This window comes from Sprattus sprattus (genome assembly GCF_963457725.1).
Source record: "Sprattus sprattus genome assembly, chromosome: 7".
Lineage (NCBI taxonomy): Eukaryota > Metazoa > Chordata > Actinopteri > Clupeiformes > Clupeidae > Sprattus > Sprattus sprattus.
Window position 1 is genome coordinate 21,954,279 of NC_137926.1, and position 22,829 is coordinate 21,977,107.

The following is a 22,829-nucleotide window of genomic DNA, read 5'->3' on the forward strand; positions in this document are numbered from 1 at the left end:
ATAGAAAAGTTAAAAACACCTCAAATTAATATTTGTAGTGATGTCACCTCTGATTTCAGTGGTCAAAAATTCACTCACAATTTTTGAGTATTGTGATTGGTTTGATTGCTGGGGGGACGTACCTTAGTCTTCCAATAGAGGAAGAGTACGGGCGTGGTCGTGTGACGTCGCAGTAAACACCTCCATTTCAACAATAATGTAAAAGCAAGAGCAACATATGCTGCAGTTACTTGATTCATTCAGTGTCGCTGTTTAACACTGACTGCGAACCCTCCGCTTGATCATTGCTACGTTGTACGATTAGTTACATTATTCATAGTTTTGGTAGCTAACAAACCTTTTCTTCCTGTAGCTTACATTTAAGCCTGCATTCAAATACTCAGTTTTCAGTCAGCCCCATTGTAACATTGCACTACTAGCGAAGCTTTACATTTTGTGAGGAAAAATGAAGACCAAGTTCATTAATGGGGTTTCGTCTTCTCCTTCGATGTCATTGGGCTTATTAGTCACTGAAAATTCACTCGAAGTCCAGCCAAATACAGAGAACGATTGCAAAGATATCATTCGTCCGGACGAGCCTGATCAGCAGACGAAGCATAAGGCGTATTTGTGGTGTAAAGAGTTTCTCCACGGAGCATGGAAATCTCTGACTGAAGATGAGTTTAAGATCACCATTATCAGGTAGGTTGATTATCAGTAGCTTTCAGTTTAAAATTGAATTCATAGTTCCGGGTATATAAAAAAAAAAAAATCCTTTGTTATTCTGCGTCTGAATTTGACCAGTTTTAAACCTATTCTGTTTCAACGGCTTTAAAGGCTTTGTATATAAAACCTTTAAAAAAATTAGACGGAGTCTATAACGCTCGAAAATATAAATGATTTCTTGAAATTGCTGCCATCTTAAATAGGCGATGTATATTTATATGAATGGCCTCCAGACGCTTAAGCTGACAGAACCCGTCTATGCGTATTGTAATCATTTGTATCTGTTGTAATCAACCTACTAGTTGCAATTCCATTCAATAGACTCTTCGAAAAAGTACGCCTCCTCTCTACCGGGAAATCCGTTGAGACATTGTATGTGCTTCTTCAGAGAACGTGGTCGCCTGTATCCCCATTGCACTAATGTAGTTCTACATCTATGCACAGGGGCGGCCTCAGCAACATGCTCTTCCTCTGCGCCTTGCCAGACCAGATCTCCAGCGACGGCGATGAACCGAGAAACGTTTTGCTGCGAATATATGGTGCCATTCTACAGGTTTGTTCTCCTGATGACCCCATCCATACATTTCCTTGTCAGTGCATTGTGTAATGTCACGGAATCCTTGGAAAATAAAGTATGTGGTTTGAGTATTGGGATTTAGAGCAAGGTGGGATAATATTTGAGGGAGGGCAGGGAGATGTCTTTCACCTCTAATATGTTCCCAGCTCCACTCGGGCAGACGGGCTTCGATAACCTTCTGATTTCATCGATCAAATCCCAACGAGGTGTCAGCCTTGAATGCAAGACTCTTTGGAGGTTCACAAAGGGGTTCTGATTCATTAAACCTATGTTGGACCAGAGAGTCTTTCATAATAAAAAAGTAAATACATGTGTTCACTTTGGTGGGTATCAGGTTATCAGGTAATAAGCCATTGGATTCTTTCAGTAAGATTGTCTTTGTTTCTCCATATTATGAGTAAAATTCTAAAACCCACAATTGTCCAATGAAAGTTAATCATTAGTCCATGACCTCAATCTTATTGGGCAATACTTCTCAAAAACCACACAGTTTATCCACTTGGATGTTGAATGTATGTATGAATGTAACATATTCTTCATTGCCTTAATATGACTGTCTAGGTCTGTAAATGATATGTTTCCCAAGAGATACAAGTCAGCTTTGTGAAGAAGATATTGTTTGCCTAAATAGGCAAACACTGTGTTTTAGTAGGCGCCAGAGGCAGACTGCACAGGTGTGTGTGTGTGTATGTGTGTATGAGAGGGTGAGAGAGAGGGTGGCTGTGGCCTTGACGAAGCCACAGTCTTGTCGGGGTGATGTTCCACCATGGCTGTACATGCGTGTGTTCTTTGCCGTAGGCTTACCGAAAGGAGCGTGCCTTGAGCACTCTTGTTTCCAGGTGATTCCACCATATCAAACACGGTACAGTATGAGATCCCTGAAAACTGCAGCAATGTGTTCACATTTCAGGAAACTGATACAAACTTAAAAAAGGCTATAATAATTGAGAGTTAGCATGCTCTCAGTATGTGCACCAAGCTGTTTAACTTGAATTAACTGCAGAGTGGTTTCACTGACTCAGCTGACAAATTGGCAACTGTATTTGTGGTGAGCACTTATGAACCAGACCATAGATTTGTCTTTAGGTTGTTTAAAATGATCATCTCCAAAATGCATCATGCCACTATCCTATTGGCTGATTAAAGTAGGAACCAGTACATTTGTTGGTTTCATTTAAAGCGCTCAACATTTGTGTAGCCAGTAATGTGGCATGATGAGCTGAGCCCAAAACCAGATACAAGTACTCTGACATCACCCGCTAGAAGCCATGGCAACCAAAAATTAGAAAGTTAGCAGAAACCTGGAGTCCAAATTCCACATGCACATTCTTCAGATTTTTTGACCATGAGTCTGTTTTTTTGTTTTTGTCATTGACAGACCAATGACTAACCATATGTGCCATGCAGGGCATATCATAGGAGCATTTAACAAAAGGGCAGAGTGTACGTGTCTGTTTCTTGTAGGCACCAAGAGTTCTTTCCTCACCTTGGATACCAAGCCTGACACTACTGCAAAAGTTTATTTATTATAAATTGGAAGCTAATGGATTGTAATGTACGGTGACCATGATTAAAAACAGTCTCCAAATATATCAAATGGAAAATGGGTTTCGTAATGGCCCTCATAAATTCTCCTCAATAAAAATTTGCACACCGACAGCGGAATTATAAACGGTTTATTTTATGTCTAATGGCATTTGATTTTTTTCTTTTCTTTTATCATTGGGTATGTTTGTGTTGGTGTCATTAGACGAAGCCATCATGTGTAAAAAGGCAACAGAAGTAACTGACCTGTCCCCTGTTCAGGGACATCTATTTTGCCAAGACAACTTTACACATTGTCTGTATGGAATTTCAAAAGTAGGACTTCCTTTCCTTCCACAAACTGTGGGGATAGCTTGGATGACTATGAAACGAATCATCATGTACTCATGGTTAGTGTGTTTTTTTCTTTCGTTGCTAGATGTCCTGTAATAAAGGGGAGCCAAGCCAGTCAAACAAAGAAAATCACTTTCAAGTAAGTAACTAATAAAAAAAAAAGGATTTGCATATACTGTTTGCAAAGACATTGTTTTTTTTTTTCATGCTCAGGCTTTAGTTAACCCAAAGTTTATAAAAACTCTGGGAAGACCAGCCTGACATTTGTCCTGAAACCATTCCGAATGGGACCGGAGTCTTGTTTCCAACATCTCAATGCTTCTCATGTCATTCCTGTTACTAGGAGGCCCAGCCCTCATGAGGCAGCAGTGTTGTGTTTGGTAAACACTCACTCTGCAGTTTGTAGACCTGCGTATTAAAAATGCATGCTGGTGGCATGACGACGAGGGGTCATGTGAGGTTAAAAACATTCTGTGCCTCGCATTTTCTCATCACTGCAATTAACTGTGCTGCACTATATCCTGCTACTAAACTCCTATACATGAGATTGCCATTGTATTCTATCAGCATTGCAGTTTACCCTTACAGTTCTCTGTACTGTTTGAAATACTAGAATGTGAAATTGATTGTTTGATGATTGTTCCACTTTGTATTAGTCTCACGTGAATAATGCACAATGTATGTTTTCAAATATCATGTCATGTATTATGTACAGTACGACGACGGACAAATTAATACAATTTGAAACTTTGAAATTGTTCAGATTTCTTTCATTTATATAAGTAAACAGTCATCAATTGTGAATGAAGAAGAACGACTACGTGATAAATTGCTGGTTGTGGTAGTAGGGAAGTTATAAATGTTTTAAGTGAGTGTGTGCCAATCTCAAGCAGCCTGTTCATGAGTGGGCTCCTTCACAATATGACCCTCAGTCATTTCCACACATGTGTTCATCATGATGTTCACTTCATGTAGAAGCTGCTTAAGTCTTCATTCTACTGGAAATCTGTACTGTGTAAAGTGAAGGACTAGTATTTTATAGAAAGTATTTTAGATATGGTATACTGATAGGGAGTGGGAGGAAGACTAATATAGGTATTATAATACCAGGGAAATAATTAATTATCTGCATACCATCATGTCACTACAGATGTAACCATTTGCACATTTGTCCTCTTAGCAGCTACCATTAGCTTCAATTGACTTCCATGCGTGAGCAGTCCTCTTAATCGGGTCTGTAGCCACGGATCCCATTAAGAGCTTATTTTAGCCTCAGCCTGATTGTTTGTAGTTGGACATTTCCTGGCTGACTTGTCTATCTACTTGCCACAGCGACCCTATTTCTCCATCACCCTCCCCGCTCTCTCTCTCTCTATCTCTATCTTTCTATCTCTGTCTCTTCTATCTCTTTCTATCTCTCTCTATCTATCTCTCTCTCTCTCTCTCTCTCTCTCTCTCTCTCTCTCTCTCTCTCTCTCTCTCTGTGTGGGTGTTTTCTCTCTCCTGTTGTTGCCCTGCACTCTACTCGGCTTCTCCACCACTCACTAACTCATTCTCTTAGCTGGTTTCATGCCCTTGTTTCTTCTTGATCTCATGCTCTTAGCTTGTTTCATGCGTCATGCCCTTGTTTTCTTGATCTGTCTGCAGTTGTAATAGGCTCATAGGTGGAAAACCCCAGCAGCTGCTTGGTACACTCAGCAAGGGGGAGGGGAGTGAGAGTCAGAGCAGGTGCCCTCAGTGGAGCCACAGCGCATAACTGTCTTTGCCCTTCATCTAGCATTGTCCTGCTTATTAGATTTCATCTGCCATCTAATCTCTCCTCTCTGCCCTTTCTTTGTTGTTTTACAGTTGATGTGTTTGTGCTTAAAGTCAGGAAAGATGTTCTCAGAGCGTAGGACTACAGTTGGTCATATTTGACCTAGTAAAACCCACACTAGTGTTTCTATTAAAAACGTGTGATTCAGTAAGTATGAGTGTCCCTGTGCAGGCCACCTTTCCTCCTCTTAAGCCGAATTGTTTTTGCGGAAGTGTAATTTCCGTCCATGCTTGTGAGGCTGGATTGCTGGCTGGCCCCTGTGAGAGGAGTTGTGGCGCGCTGCAGTAGTATCCTGCTGGATGTTGACAGGAAGTTGTGGTGGATCTGCGCCACTCTGAGCCTCATTCACGATTGGCCAGAACGAACACCGGAGGCCCATATTTGCCCTCATCACACATACCCAAATGAACGCAAGCGTGTTGAAACAAAAGGAAGTGGCATGTGACCTACATTTGCCAGCGTGGTCACGGGAAGCTGTTTAAGGGAGCAGAGCCTGTTTATACCACCTCATAGTGAGTTTTGTCTCGTAAAAATGTGTCACTATTGCAAGTGCAAAAGATTGTAAGTGGACATTATTTTCCTGAAATTGCAGCAATTCCCATAAAGATTTTAACAGGCGAAACGTGTTGGAATTTTACAACCTAGGGGTTAACGTGTTGGAATTCAGAGCCATGAACACAGATGCTGAGACAGCCTTTTCAACCTTTGCAGCCTCCTCCTCTCTCCTTGACTCACAAGTCAATACATACCTTTGTTCAAAATGTGTTTCAGGATGATTACACTAAGGGAGTTTTCGAATTGAGGAGATTTAAGCAAGGTGTCTATCAGCACTAACTCAAAAGGCTGATGCAGCCTTCACTGACTGAGGCAGCATGTGGCAGCACAGGTGTTAACAAAAACCACTGTGTCTATTTGTCTAGTTCTACATTACAAACAAATAGGCTGACGAATAGGACACTGTGTTCATGGAATGCTATTTCAGAAACCTGTTAATGAAGGTTTTCCGTTTTCTGGGGTAGGCGGCAAATAGGAGTCATAGGAGGCACAAGAATGAGTATGTTGGTTATGCCTCCAGTGTCTTAATATTGCACACTGACCATAGATGCTGTCGACCTGTGTATACCAAAAGCACACACAGTGCATTTGTCCGTCTCAGTTTAGCTTAGACATTGAAAATTATTCCAGGACTTCACATTTCAGTCCAGTTGTCCTATTTGTATCACGCCATTTACAAACCCAGGGGTGCTGAGGTCATCTTCTATTCTGCTGCTATTTTCACCACCCGTAGCAAAGCGCTGATGTCTTTCTCACTTAGGCTGCTTCAATTCATGAGTTGAGTTGTTGGCAGACCCCTCTCCTCTCAGTACAATCGCCTCCCTTGTTCCTTGTGTGTCTCTCTTCTTTCAGAAAGAGTCCTGTCACAGCAGCTCTGCCACATAGTATATCAATGACGTGACCCATGGCGATGAATGAAGCAATCTTCCATTGCACCGAGACGACAGTGTTTAGAAATTGTTCCGGGTGGCACCTCTACGCTGTGTTGAGTCTTATATTCTTTTTTATATATTTTTTTAATTTTCTTGGCTCAATGGCCAATTTGTTTTCATTACAATAGAAATGTATGCAAGTTCCTCTGACGTGGCTCTGGCTTCCCACAAGTGACCATGCATGTCTGGTCTTTGTTAACCAGAGGAGCTGGTTGAGTTTGTTCCCATGTGTAGGCCTTTCTGTCCCAGTGACCTCCAGCAGGGAATGAGGAGGGCAGATTAACACCACTAACAATCAACCTCAGTTTGGCTGCAGCCATCCTGAGCAATGTGAATGCATCCCCAATTTGTCTTCTTTTCCTCCCTCCGAAGCCTCCTCTCTACCACGCTCCCATACAAAACATTCACTATTCTAGCCAGGCTACACTGCTCGCAGTGGGAGGGGGGTGGACAGGGGGTGATGGAAGAGCGAACTTCACTGAAGTGTGTCTACGGGGGGGCAGTGGGGAAGAGGCAGCCCTTGATCATCACAGAACCTCGGGGGAATTCATATGTGTGTTGACTGACTCCCTCTGCTCTTTTCCTCTACCAGGGTGCCGAGGCTATGGTCCTGGAGAGCGTGATGTTTGCCATTTTGGCCGAGCGCGAGCTGGGGCCCAAGCTCTACGGCATCTTCCCCCAGGGGAGACTGGAGCAGTTTGTCCCTGTAAGTTCACTCTGGTGTGCTGTGAAAACCATTGATTAGATAGCACTCTGAAAGCATGTTTGTGTGTGTGTGTGTGTTTGTGTGTGACGGAGAGAGAGAAATGTATATGTCTGTCTGCACATGTGCTATATATTCGCTGACGTTGGTATTAATTAAATAATGATTCCATTCCCAAGTTAGTGTTTTTTTTATTTTAAAAACACTGACAGAAATAGGTACAAACAAAACATTACATAATACATGCAGCGTGTTTAAGTGTGTATCATGCATGCCCACTGAACAGCAAATGGAGGACAGAGTGTTCTGCCCTGTCACTGTGTAGCTTAGCTACTTTTAATGCCAACTCATGCTGCAGCCTACTTTGAGCTTAAATTTAGAAGTACATTTCCACTCTGTGCTTTCAGCACACAGTACATTCAATATTAATGGCAATCATTTGTAAAACTTACCAAAAGCATTTCTTAGATTAGACTCATTAAATTAATATGTTTAGTATAGGATGTGGTAAAGATAAATGGTGGAATATTAAAATGTCTTTAAATAATTACTGGCTTGAGTAATTGAGATGATCTATGTAGATGTGAAGCGGGCCAGGCCTCTTAAGCCCATTTGACATGCCATTTCACAGGAGCATTTGTGCGGTTGCCAGTTGGAGTGGTTTCTCAACAAACATCACCCTCACATTTTGGCATGGCTATTATTTACAGAGCAGAAAGCTGGACACAGAAGAGCTGAGTATCCCCAGTATATCTGCTGAGATCGCTGAAAAGGTTGCCAAGTTCCACGGCATGAGAATGCCATTCAACAAGGAGCCCAAGTGGTTGTTCGGCACTATGGACAAGTGAGTTTGCTCCCTTAACAATACACCACCTGTGTTAAGGCACAAGTTGCCATTATTGTCTGGAAAGTCACAGATTTTCTATGGGTAACTAAGGTAAAGATAAATATGGGTCACGAGCAGATTGTGGGCAGCCAGACGCATGATGTCACTCCGAATAAATGGTCTCCTCTTTCACATGGATGTTTGTCTGATGAAAACGTAGACTGTGCCAATGAAATGTTAAACTCAATAAGGGTGTGCAGTGTGCAAACATCTAGCTACTGCTTTGGGCACCTGTACTCAACTTTAGTGGTATGTGCACATCGTCATTACATTGTATTTCTTGTGGTCAGTCTGTCATACCTGTCAAGCCATCACGTTTTATCTGTGGGACTGACAGATTTCTCATATGATTTCTCATCATGTAATGTATGTGACACTAAATCTCACGGATCTCACCAAAAACAGTTAACTGAATTTCACATTAAATAGCAAAGAGAATAATGAAAACTCCAGTAGAATAACTACTGCACAGTGTCAGAAAAAGACTGCTGTGTTCGCACTGTGCGGATCACTACGTCTGCGTAGCAGTTACAAGTCAACAATGTTTCAGTGGGTAAGCACCTTCATCACAGAACAACTTCGAACATAGACCCCGTTAATGACATGCTGTGCAAATGTAACAATATTGCACGTGCCGTATTTTTGTGTGTGTGGGCTCCTCATGAAGTTCAATCATGTGAATTTGGCAGTTATGCACGTTCCATAATTTTCTGATTTCATAGAACACTTTTATCTGCAACGCTCAGATGTGAGTCTTCATAGCAACCCTCCTCTGTAACCTCTGTTTAACTTCCCTCTTATGAAAAGTAAATGTCAGCAGTTTATACAATTCTCACCACAGCTGTCCCAGCTTCCAAGAGCCCGCTTGCTAGTATGTGGTTCAGTAGAGTGTTGTCCTTTGCCCACATTAGCCAAAATATACACTATGCAGCAGGAGATACCAGCTTATCTCCACAGTAACAGGAATTTTTATGATGGCGTGTTTTCCACGGTGGCTTAAACTCTGATCTCAAACAGGCCATGGTGTTTGTAGGTAATTTATGTAATACTCATTTCCCTACAGGTACATGAACCAGGTGCTGAACCTGACCTTCACCAGAGAGTCCCACGTCCGCATGTTCACCAAACTGATGAGCTGCAACCTGCCTCAAGAGATAGAGGGCTTAAAGTGAGCTAACATTCATCACGTCAATTTATTTTTACATTATAATGGAAGTTTACAATTGTATTTTCTGAGTGTATTTATTGTCATGCTCTTATTGAGTGTGTTGTGTCATGTAATGATTTAATGTAATGTGTAATGTACATGTTACATTAAATGCATGAAAAAACAAAGGAATCAATGAAGCAATAATCCAATGCTTTCAATTTCACATTAACTAAGATATTGCAAATGTGTTTGTTGAATAATGCACTGAAAGTCGGTGTACAATAATGTTTGTCTCCAAAATGTTCCTTTGAGAATATTGATATAGTGTAATTGCTGTGAATTCATGTTCATTCTTTGGGCTGCTGCATGACTATTTTCCTTCTTGATTCACAGGAACCTACTAGAGGCGACTCACTCGCCTGTTGTCTTTTGTCACAACGACTGCCAAGGAGGTAGGAGTTCTGCAAAATATGTTTTGTCTTGTCTAGGGAATTCCTTCAAGGACTGTGGTTCAGAATGAAACACACCATAGTTAAGTGTCCTAACTGAATGCTTTTCCCTCAGGAAACATTTTGCTCCTGAATGGCCGTGAGGACTCAGACAGGCAGAAGCTCATGCTGATTGACTTTGAGTACAGCAGTTACAACTACAGGTTTGTAGCAAACACACTGGACACAGCTGAGCAACTCTACGCTCACTCTCTCACAATAAGTCATTTTGCCATAGACACTCAGAAAGACCCAAATCATTTAGTTTTTAGACGTGTACAGTTTCTGTTCAGGAAGATATAATGAAATAGTTGAACCTCTTTGTTCATTTAAAACGGTGGTCTACCATCTGAATTGTCTGGGAATTCCCTGCCCCTTCACTGCATTGCACTTGCTCAGTTAGTCTGGCCAACTATCATCAGCGATCCACTTCACTCACGTAATTGGACACGCCTTTAACCAATCAGACCAACGATACTATACAACGATACAACGATCGGTAATAAAGCAAACACATATTTTTTCTGTATGAATTGTTCCAGGGCAAGTTTCTGTTCTGTTTTCAAAGAAAACTTGCCTTATCGAAGTTTTGCGGTGCTTCGGCGGCCACCATGTCCAATGTTTAAAAACTCTCCGTGCAGTAGAATTTGCAACGTAGCCGTGGTAAGTTTAAATCCGCCAATGGCGCGCCAGGTAGCCAAAAGCCAGTTTGTGATTGGCTCCAAGGATTGTGGAAATCTTGAAATGAACGGGTATCCATACTTGGCCAGACCCAGTTCTGAGGCAAAATCAATTTGGCCGGAAGAAGTGGGGCGGGACTTCCCAGACTACCATCTGAATTCAAGGCTGCCAGTTTCTTCTGTTTTCCCCAAAGACAGGCCCCTTTCCCTGTAGCCTCTTATTAGGATGATATCCAAGCTTCCTTTAGTCTGCTGTAAGTCCCCCCCCCCCCCCTCTTACAGTGTTGTAGATTTAAGCCAGACATTCAGTTCAATCCAATCCAATCCAATCCACTCCCTTGCCTCAGACACAGGGCTTGCCAGACATGCTGCTCCCAATTTTCTAGCAGAGGTTTTTGGATGATAGTCAGCTCTTTGATTGATCACTGCTGCAGCCATTTTTTTATTTGAAGTTAAGCACCCTTATGTAACCCAACACACAGAGGCAGGCATTTTGTGAATTGGTTCACATAAAAAGTTTCCCTGTTACTTTTACTTCTCTGCCATTCTGTGGTTAAACATCCTTTGCCTCACAGATGTCAGGCAGAGTGTTCTAGTCTTTTTGATCATCCACAGCTGCCACAATCTTATAGTCCCAGCTCACTCTTACCCAAGCCAGTCTTTCTCCTCATCTTCCCCCGAAGCCTGAAATACTTTTGTGCCTAGTTGCTTAGAAGAGACCTTCAGTGGCCTGGCAGTCAGCCAATGAGGGCTAAGTCAAAACACTGGCAAGGCATTCAAGTTCAGATTCTCACACATGCTTGCTAAAGACTGATCGGATTTTTCAGAGGTTTACTCACTAGACGTCCTCCCCAAGCCTTGATCTTGTGTTGCCTCAGTTGGGTTTTTTTAGTTTTCTTTTTTTGTTTACTCCAAGTCCCGTCAACTGGGCTCATTTGAGGTGATGGAGATCTAAATGGAGCCCAAGCCTTGACACACGTTTTGTTTGCTTTCCCATCCTCCTGTCCAAGCTGCTCTCCTCTACAGCGATGCTCTTTGTCTAAAAGGGCAACGCGAAGCGTTTGTTCCTCTTGCTGTACCCCGGTCTAGAGCAAAGGCTACACTGCTGGGAATGACACTTGGTGTTCAGAAACACATCTTGTGTGTCTTTTGTCTTCTCTCCAAAGCAGCTGTGCCCCACATTTAAAGTCAGCCCCCCCTCCCCCTCAACACACATAACACACACACACACACACACGCATACACGCATAAACACACGCATACATACACTCACTCTCTCACACACACACACACACACACACACACACACACACACACACACACACACACACACACTCCAGCGCTGAGTGTTTGCCAGCTCATTACTGATTGATTTAGGCCAAATGTGTGGTTCAGAGAAGGCAAGATTCCTGTTTTGGCAGATTTTGCAGTGGGTACTCTAATGGAGGGGGGAGATGGAGGAGTTCAAAGCTTCCAATTGCACACATTTCGATGTAATAGTAAAGGTAATACATTTGACTCCGACATTAATTCAGTATGGGAATACATATTCATTGGTTTTCTCCCTGATATATTAGGGGGTTTGACATCGGAAACCACTTCTGTGAGTGGATGTATGACTACAACCACGACAAGCCTCCATTCTTCAAAGTTCACACAAAGAATTACCCTACCAAAGCTCAGCAGGTATGTAGGATTCAAATGCTTCTTCCTCTCACTGTCTTTTACCTCAGGCTTAATATGCAAAGCATCAGACTAAACAGCTCTATTCAATGTTCTCCACAGATGCACTTCTATGGACAGTACCTCTCAGAATTTGACAAGGGGTTTGATAACTTGAGCAGTGTGGACCAGCTGAAACTTAAGGAGAAGATGGTGGAGGAAGTCAACAGGTACTATGTGCTCCTGACACACACACACACACACACACACACAAACACACATAATTGATTTTCTTGGCATTTCACAAATATACACAGTTATTGTGAACATATGGCTTTTGTGCTGCCTTGGGGTAATTTATACCTGCCTTTCCTTTCCTTGTGCATGGTATTTTTCTCATGTCATTATCATTTAGGTGAAAATTGCGGAAAAGATGTTGCTGCATTGTTGACGTCACCGTTGGCATGCACAATGTCCAATCCATCAAGCATACCAGATGCTTTAGGCACTGGGGTTAATGGGTTGGAAACTACCTGACAGATTAATTGCTCTTTGAGTTCGCCTTATTTCCTCATGGTTTTACTTTAGTCAGTGATCAGTAATGACTGAAATATGTACTAAGCATGGTAGAAACTCAGGGTGCAAGGTCTCCCATATTGCTGAGCTTCGTGTACTCCAAATCTCCGAAAGGCCTCTGTTAGGAAGACAAAGGCTTGGCAGAAACCCAGGGTTAGCCTTTACTGAGACGAGGGGGCTTTCTGTGTTCATGTAGCTCTACATTCACTAAATTGTGTGTGTGTGTGTTTACAGGTTTGCTCTTGCATCTCACTTCTTCTGGGGCTTATGGGCCGTCATCCAAGCCAGAATATCCGCTATTGAGTTTGGCTACATGGTAAGACATGCCTGTCACGTAATCTCCTACTCTGTGTGCTCAGTGCAGGAGCCTGGTATCTAAAGGCAATACAGTACATAGCATATGGCAAACCAGACATGTTATAAGTCTATGGGACAATGATATCAAAAACAGAGAGACCGCAAGAGCAGTGTTTTAAGTAACTGATCGCTGCAGTGTTTGTGATGTGGCACAACCATGCGGCCCCAACACAAATATTTGCATGATATCAGAATATCATGCATGGCAAGAGAGGCAGATGAGAGGGCTGTGTCCCTATGGTTTGGTTTAAAAGCTTTTTACCTCTGTACAGTGCCGTGACATTTGCCTTTATTGGCATACTTTTATCTGTCAATATTTCCTTTGCCCTATTTTACAAGTAATTTATCTCTGCTTTCTGTCTTTTCCCAGGAATATGCTATGGCGAGATTCGATGCGTTCTATGACCTGAAGAAGAAACTTGGGGTCTAAGGGTGGTCTAGATTAACTGTTTTTGGTAAAGGGGACCAGCTGAGTCTAGAAGTGGGGAGATGAGGGTACAGGTGATTAAGGCATCAATGTCTCTTTTCTCCAAATGAGAGATGCTCCTCTCAGAACGTTGCTGCATGGATCATGATGACACCTCCAGGATTCTCAGCTTATACTGACTAACGTTCCATGCCTTGCCTTGCCGTGTTTACAAGTTATATCCCCAAAAACTCCTGCACTTGCAAAGTCCTCAATACTCATTGACGACTCAAGAAATATTTCCACCTATCTGTACATTTAGGTCGTGCTGAAAGCTATTAGGTTTATGCATTTACTTACACAAAGACATGCAGTTGAAATGCCAACATTGGTGGAAAAATACCCAGAAGCACTTTCAGTGTGTTTTATCACAGACTCTAATCCTGCTAATTAATGTTATCTATACAAACGCAATGATGGCAAAGGCACTGTGTAGGACTAAGGTTGCAGTCAGTGAGCAGAATGGCCGAACACTATGGACACTATGCCTCCATTTAATGTCTACAGTTCTTTTCTGTCGTCATCAACACATTTACTTTTACTGTGGCTTTTCGTTTGTTTACCTCTTTCTCAACTTGAATATAGGCTATGATGTAATTTATGAGATGAGTAGTTTTTTTCTGCAGTATTAGGTTGATTTGGTAACACCTTTAGTAACCTGTGAAAATGGTTGAGAAACTGTACCTGTCACTAGAGGTGTACCCTATGGGTAGACAGGAGAGGTGAGCCAAGATGGTAGATATCTCAAAAGTGATCCTGTATACGTATGATGTTCACTGGCGATTACAGAAGTAGAGCAGATATCCCATTTAACACCTGTACAAAACCACATTAAATCCCCAGCTTCCATGTCCTGGGCTACTGTAACAGTATAGACACTGTGATATGCACATTTGTTTACACACAGATACACAATCTCAAGCAGATTTCCAAGTGGGCAAGATGTAACAAACATCGTGCAACAAACATGATGTAACATACATCTTGCCCCCATCAAACCCTAAGAATCAGAACATTTAGATGGGATGTCTGCTTCCTGCTGGAATCCTAGGGAATCCCTAATTGCACATAAGAGCCTTTCAATTTAACCAGTCACCTTACGATTTAACCTACCGGTGTGTGGGGACCTGAGGATTGAGTTCAAACAATGACTGTTTTCTACAGTCATTGAGTTAAACACAGTCGGATCCGAAAAGATAAAATGTACAATCTTACAGCTTCCCGGTGCAACATTGGAAAAGCTAATGGAGGTTGTTAGTGCCAGTGAAACCCTGTGGGAGTACTGAATGTTAATGTTTCTTCTTTGAAATCTTTTGCATACTTGCAAGTTTTGAGTAACAGAACTGTCTCTCCTTGACTTGTCTTGGTTATACCCTTGAAATAATGTTATCTTCAAAAGAATAACTGTGATAAATCTTTAACTCTCTTTTACTTTACAAGTCACTATACTGTGTTTTACCATTGTATTTTTATATGTGTGTGCATTTATTCAATCATCGTATGATATTTTTGAGGCAACCTGAGCCTTTTGCTAACTATGTCAGTGGCACTTTCCGGACCAGTTACATGTACATGTGTTTTTTCCTGCAATGGAAGATGTATTTTTCTTAATAAGAAAGTTATCTCTTTTCTTGTTGAAATCAGTTTTCTTTTATCCTCATGTGAGTTTCTGTTGGTGGTCATTATTACATTTTTTTTTTTAAATCACGGCCATGAAAAACATGAAATTCGAAATGTGATAATTTAAATGTTGATCAATTACACTGTATTTCTGTAAGACGATTAACATTTAAGATACTGTAAAATTACAGAGCTGCTTCTTGTTGATGACGGTGAATGTAATGATAACCTTTTTCTGGAAGGTTGCAATGTACCCACTTTTTGAAAATGTGATTTAAATTGACCCCAACATCTATCTATCTCTTTTTCTCTCTTGGCCACTATGTAATCCTTGCTTCTATGCCAATATTACTGACTCTAGCCTTAGCTTTCTCTCTATTGTAGCTTTTATAACAGAGAGTGTTAAAGAGGGATTGCCAGGGTAATCCATATACTGTCCCAATTCTTGCTTTGCACATATATGATCAATAAAGAAATGTAATCAACCCCATACGTGTGTGTTGTTTCATACCATACTTAAGAGTTGCAGTCATTCCATAAAATGAAACGTGTCCCATCACAAAATAGCTAAATGTATGAGGTTGTTCTTAGCACTACAGTGCTTTTAGATCTCTGACCTCCTCCGTGGCACAGCCCACAATGCCATGACTAGCCTCAGCAGCAGTGAATCAAGATGCAAATCGAGATTTTATGATTAGCAGAAGGCACTGTGTAGTTGAACTGTTTTTCAAATGTGAAACGGTGGGTACAGGATACAATGAAAATAATTAAACCGAAACAGAGGATTAAGAGGTAAAATTAATAATAACTAGCTGACCTTCTCTTTGGAAGTATCTTGATTGTTAAAAAACATAATTGATCACAGAGCAGACATTCAAAGCATCTATTTTTATGTTAACTATTAGGAGCTAACAACAGGAGCGCTCAAGTTTATGTAACATTGATGTTTTGCTCAACGTATGTGTCATGTAGAGACATGGATACCACTGCATACGCATGTGGCAGATGACCTGTTGCAGATCAATAAAATGTCAGCCAAGTCCAAACCACATGAACAGTGTATCAAAATAAAGCAGTGTTACATAACATGGACTAGCTAATGTCAAATATTAGACTTGATTGGATGCCCTAATTTTTCCTCCCTGAAAATAAATAAAAACACATGGGGCCAAAACTTCATTGCTGGGCAACAAGTGAAGTCCGTCACACATGAACTAAAGCTATCACGTGCCGTGTGGGAGCATTGCACTGGCCCACCCATGTGGATCAGGATCTTGCTCACAGTATTAGATTAGCAAAACGGTTTTGACAAGTTATTAAATTAACTTTAGTTCATGTGCGGCAGACTTTGCTCGCTGCTTGTCAATGAAATTCAGGCCCACGGTGCAGATGATTACAGCAGACCTGAGATGACTTGGACATGTCAAGAAGATTGGTGGCTGGCTCCAGTACAAGTGAAGTTATTTGTTAGAGTGCCTTGTCATTATGCTTATCACTGGATCTGACCTTTGTGTTTGTTTGGCCCTGAGGCTTACAGCCGGCGCCACGTCGTCAACGGAAACGTTGTAACATTGCTGTATGCTCCAATGTCACCACCTTCATTCATTCATGCACTGTACATTGACCCCGGTCTGTAAGAACTCCATGTGTGCACTTTTGGCAACTTCCCAGTTTTATTTACGGTACGTGGGTGTTTATCCTGCCTGACATCAAATACTGCCCTTTCCTGGTCAAGGACAACAGCCCAGTTGGCATGAATTAAACGTGGAACCAATGGGCCTCTTCATATTGTTTGGATATGATTGGTGTCAGTGAGGCTTGGGGGAAAGGGGGCGTGTGAAGGTCATAATGACAACTCTTGGGCTGGCACCTGGGTGAATCAGAGAGAATGTCTCTGGCCATGACATGACATGACATGACAAGGCAAACACATTCCTCCTGAGAAAGCAGGTAATAAGTAACATTTGCCTTTGCTCTAACTTGTTTAACAGTGGGTGGGTGGGGGTAGTCAGATCCATCCCTGCTTGTCTTTGACCTCCTGTAGGCTTCACACTATTGGTTGCTTTTGTGTCCAGTCCCTCTACAGCCCTCTCTGTGCACTCAAATAACTTTGTTGTCTGTGAAAACTTAAGCCTTAACGTCAGGTCAGACATTTTGAAGGATATAATGGGAACGATGTGCTGCCATGGCCGTAAATTGAAATACCAATCTGAGAAAGTGCATGGCCGAGCCCAGTGCCAAAGCACTCTATCAGAAAAAGGATGGAGGAGGTGTACGTGGGGGTTGGGGGGTGCTGGCTCCATTCTTGTTTACATTCAAAGGAAGCCAGCAGATAAGGAGAGTTTGGGGACAAACTTGAAGGGCTGAGGCTGTAAAACAGGGGAGTCTGCTGGCTGCTGAGCTTTGACGCAGGGATGTTTTCGAGTCCCAGTGGAGGGAATGCGGGGGTTTGTGGGGTTGGAATGTGGATTCTGCGGAACAGAGGGGACTGGAGGGGGGGGGGGGATGGGGTTGGCGGTTGTATGGGGTGACTGCCTCATGGCTGGGGAACCTCTCTGTGTTTTGTTTGGACTTCCTGTGTTGTGGAGTTGGCTGGCTGCAGTACTGTCCATGTGCTCTGGTGTTGGCCAATACTTTCCCCTCCCCTTATGTGTCCCCCCAAACCCCACTCAGCCAGCTGACCTTAAAAGCAAAAGCCGTTCTCTTCCCTAAAGTCCTCACTGCTGTACTTCCAAGAAATGTCCTAACAATGGTTGGACTCGCTAACTGTATTTGTCCTCAAAACTCAACACTTACGTGTGCTATGCTACGTGTCCTTAGGTCACACCACATTTCATGCAAACATTTCAAAAACAGTTTGAAGGAAAAGTCAAAAGTAAAAAAAAAAAGCCCTTTTCTCCTTTAGCCCATCCCACCCCTGTGGAAAGCTGGAATGCAGCACCTTAATAATACTTGCAGTGCGTCTCTGTTGCATAACGCAATCACCTAGCCAGGGGTCACAAATCATGCGCTGCCTGCCGCAGTACAGAGCAGCCAGGAAACAACTGCGCACGTTGTGAAGGTTTCCTCTCAGGAGATGCAAGCAGGCCTGTTGGAGCGGAAGAGCAAGGGACCATAAAAAGCAGCACAAGAGCTAGTCTTTCCCTGACACACATTCTCTTGGCTCTCAGGGCTCAGGCTGGATCTTTGCCTCTGGTAACTCCGAGAGCTCCCATGATAGACTCATCTATGATTTAGATGCCCGAACACTAGATGGTGTCTAGTGAGTGGAAAGCACCATACTTGACGTCAATTACATTGAGTTTAGCTTTTGGGGCCGCTACTTGGGGCACTGTTACCTTTTTTGTGTGGTGATAATAGTGATTTTCATTTTTGCACCTATTCATCTCTTAATCTTGACATTTCATCTGTGCAACTGTCCATCTCCTCCTCACTCTCTACCGGGGGAATATGTTGTTTTTCATGACAGAAATGTGATAAACAGTATTCCCTTTGGAGGATGTGTCAGAAGTGGTACCCAATTATTGAACGTGCTCCTGGCATTAGAATGCGTCTCAAATGCACCAGGGGCCCCCTCACTTTGTAAAATGAAACTCAAATATTTTTTATGATATTATGGAAAATATCTCTTGTATATATCTTTTAAACTCTGCCATGCATATGAACATTACAATGAAACCTGTGAGCACCTTGCCGCTTCCACTAGTACTGTATTTTCCGCACTACGGGGCGCACTGGATTACAGTTTTTTACACTTGCTAAAACACATTCTTGAAACAGTCACTCATTTTCTCTAAACTCTAAACACAAAACCTCATCTTCAAGCACTATTTACAAAACCTCTGAATCCTCTTGCAAAATGAAACTTTCGCCTCAAAACAGTTTTACCTGTGCTCAAAATCAAACACTGCTCTCAAATCATAAACAAAGTGATCAAAATGATATGCACTTTCAAGCAGTCAGTAAACACTACACCAAAAAATAGAAAACACATTGCTCAAAACGTATAGTTCTCAGGGAGAAGTAAAACATTTTTTATCTCAAAACAAATTTCATATTTATCTGTCATTGTCTTTTGATGAATGAAAACATGTTACCTCATAGTAGCTATACAAATGTATCAGAAATTACTACTCTGCTTTGCTCTAATTTGTGTTGGTTCTTTCTCCTTCTTGTATCCCTATAGTACTGTACCCTGCATCTCACTACTCACAACTCACTCTTGTTGATTGTTGATATGAACCTGCAACCAGGCAAAATCTATTGAGCAGCCAGTACTGTACCAAATAGAAAGCACAATGTTCAGGGCCATACAACTTGTTTATATTGTACATTATGGGCCTACTACAGTACACACTACTACAGTAAAAGGGACAAAAATCAAAGGGGTCAACGTGGTGTTCACTTGTCCTCGTCCTATCACATTGTTTCTTCTATCCATTCTCAGACGTTCTCCTTCCCACCTTCAACAACCTGTTTGCTCTCTAAACTGGCTTATATTGGTTGTGTCACATCATTTGATACAAGTTAAATACATTTTGAGTGGTTGTGTTTAATCAATGACATTTGTTCTCTATTTGTATTTGATTGTTGCCACTTGTGTTTACCAGTATGGATCACATGTGCATTGGAATGCAGAATGTGTTTTGAGACTGAGAATGTGTTAAGAGTTTTGCTGAGATGTCTAAGTGAGACCTGCAAATTGTGTTTTACCCTGTGAAATAGTTTAAGGTATTGACAACAGACTGCCCAATTAGCTACATGAGTCCAGGCAACTGAGAACTTTGTGCAGCCAATGGGTTTTAGTGTTTTAGCAAGTGTAAAAAACTGTATTATGGTCTATTTTCGATCTTTTTTCATGTATGAAGCGCACCGGACTATAAGGCGCGTTAAGCGAAACAAAACAGTCAGTCAGTCAAACTTTATTAAACGTGTTCACAATAACTCTCAACATTGTTCAAACGTTAATGAGCGTATTCACAATAACTCCCAACCTTGTTCAGTTGTAACACGTAAAAAAAAACAGTCGGATACCACTAAATCAATCAAACGTTAGCATAATTTACAATAACTCTCAAAATGTTGCAAAGTATTGTAAGTCTTAACTGAAGCTCTGCTAAAGCTAAGACCAAAAATCCATTGAAACACATAGTAGCTAGCTACCCTCACTGCTAATAAGTATAACGTTAGCATGCTAGTTTGCCTCCAGTCTCTTGGCTCTTTCACCGCCGTTTTATGTAAGGTCAGCCATTCTAAATAGGTCCTACACATACGTGAAATACATTCCCTATTTAATGGATAGAGCAACGCTCCCAGCATAACTCCATAGCAAATTAATCTAGTTGTCATTTCAAGCTTGCTGGAGAAGGCACTTCCAACACCAGCTAAGAGAGCAACAGTTGTCTGAAGCAATGTACTGTTTGAGTGTTTATGTAAAGTACGGTAGCCATAATGCTGCAAGCCGTGCGGCTCTATAGTTTACCAGAGTCGTACTAAAACATTTTGACAGAGCGTCGTGTACCACACAAAATCGCTTCGAGGTCAGTAAGCACAACCAGAATGAAACCATATATAAAGCGCTCCGGATTACAAGGCGCACTGTCGTTTTTTGAGAAAATTAAAGGCTTTTAAGTGCGCCTATAGTCCGGAAAATACGGTAACTAGTATCTTTTCCACATGCAGATGTCATGTGCTAGTGACTAGTTGCAGTGTTTACAACAGCACAATACACAGATGTCATGAGCTGTTGTAAACAATCCAACTAGTGACTTCATCTGCATGTGAACAAGATGGCCAAACCTCTTTGCGGGGGAGGGGGCGGGGTCATCTGTATGCTATATACTACCACGCCCCCTCCCCCGCGACGAAGTGTCCTCTTTTTCTCAAACTCAAATATGGCCGCCTTCAGTACTTCAATGAGGCCCAGGACACATTTGTGTACACACTGCTGTGAGGCCCAGACCACCTCCATCTGTGGTCTGAGTGATCGGATCTCAGAGAGTCCTCAATGTGTCCTGAGTGCATTCACAACTGTACTTAGAGATGTCCACAGGCGATCAGATCACCCCAGATGCATGTTAATACCAGGTGTGAACAGGTTCTTACTCTCGCTCTAACACTGCTCTATATGCCAGCTTTCTGGACTGCACAGCAATGACTTCATTCGACATCAGAACTACAACTCTTTCCAGCCTGGCTCGTCAACAATTGACAGAGTCGTCAGCTAACAAAGTCCCCTTGCCTGTCATGGACTGGTAACTAGGTATATCTAACTAGCATAGCATCATCATTTACATGGCTAGGCATCAGACTTCTTAAACTTTTTTCAGTGTTCATTTGTTGATTTATTTTGTTCTCCAAACATCGCTGTTGTGATACATTTTCATGGCTTGGTATTGTGAAGTTGGATTCGCCACACCATTAAGTTGATGTTACTCACACAGCAAAGTCAAACTCAAAGTGTTTTATTAATCAAGAGCACAGTATAAGACAAGGTCAATCTGAACAATGAAATTCTAGGACACAGCAAGAAACAGCACCATAGTAGGCCTAGGCGTAAAAACATTCTTAGATTGTTAAAGTCACAATAAGGGCAAGAATGGCAATACAATAATAATAATAACAATAATAATAGTAAATAAAAAAGCAAAGATTACTGTAAAACATTGGTTGCAGTCCCAGAGCCAGTAAAGACACGGGGGACAATGGACAGGATAAGAGTAATACATATTTTAAATATAAAGTATAGAAGTGCCGGTGGGTATGTACATAAAATTGAGGCGATGAATGGTACATAAGAAGTAATTAGATTAAACATTGAGGTGATCGTATAAACATGTGGTCACTGAGATTAATGTTGCTGGTTGAGAAGCCTAATGTTTGTGAGTCTAGTAGTCCTCAGTTGCAGCGTATTACATGCAAACTAACACATGAGAGTGCCTAACCACTGCTGTTTTGTGGGTTGACAAACCGAATGGTACAGACTGGATCAAGATACAAGTGAGCAGTCTAATATCAGCTTGGTGCAAACACGATCAACGACAGATAATAAACTGGTCAAATACAAGGGGCTTAAATACACAAGAAAACTAAACAGGTGAAACAGACTGCTGGACAAAAAGAGGGGCAGGTGAAATTAATACAGAGAATGATCAGGATGATAAACGAGATAAGAAAACAAAAACAGTTCAATCAGAGACACAAGGAACAGAACCACAAGACATTTGCAAAATAAAAGTCCCAGAACATGGTGCTGGCTAGCTGACTATACTTCCTGACTTGAATATATACTATGCCTTTCTGACTGTCATGCAGTCACTTCTTGTCTTCTCTTGATCTTATGCTTGAGGTGGCTTCCTGCAGGCTATAGCTTTTCAAGCTACTTCACAACTACAGCAAAGCTACCCTAGGGATACATATCATTTGGTTGACCAAAGCTTGCTAGTTCAAACTACGTTGAGTTCAAATTGACAATGTACGTACATGTGAATACAACAAGTCATGTGACAGACTCAATTGAGTTTATTGCAAGAAGTGTCTATTTTTTTTTACAGGTCATACATAAACTGAAAAAAATAAAATACCCCACTATTCACAGGAAAGTGCAAGGAATGTTATTTGATATTTGAATGCGAGACAGGTAACTTCAGGCTTTCTTTTTTTATGGTCCAAAATTGTTCATAATGTCAGTAACTACACAAAAACTACCACCAAGCTACCTGAACATGAACTACTAATTTAATTACATATAGTTCATACATATGTCTTTAGTAAAATGA

The 22,829-nt window shown here is 41.6% G+C and overlaps 1 protein-coding gene across 1 annotated transcript; it reads left to right on the forward strand.

The window, feature by feature from the left end:
• The first annotated feature begins 252 nt into the window (after positions 1 to 252).
• Positions 253 to 15,499, forward strand: chka (choline kinase alpha). Its single transcript, XM_080842824.1, has 12 exons — positions 253 to 681; positions 1,150 to 1,258; positions 3,246 to 3,299; positions 7,056 to 7,169; positions 7,877 to 8,010; positions 9,116 to 9,220; positions 9,596 to 9,654; positions 9,767 to 9,854; positions 11,948 to 12,056; positions 12,156 to 12,262; positions 12,843 to 12,924; positions 13,336 to 15,499. Exons 1-12 carry the CDS (start codon positions 446 to 448, stop codon positions 13,393 to 13,395), a joined length of 1,257 nt encoding a protein of 418 aa, XP_080698950.1. The 5' UTR covers positions 253 to 445; the 3' UTR covers positions 13,396 to 15,499.
• The last annotated feature ends 7,330 nt before the right edge of the window (positions 15,500 to 22,829 follow it).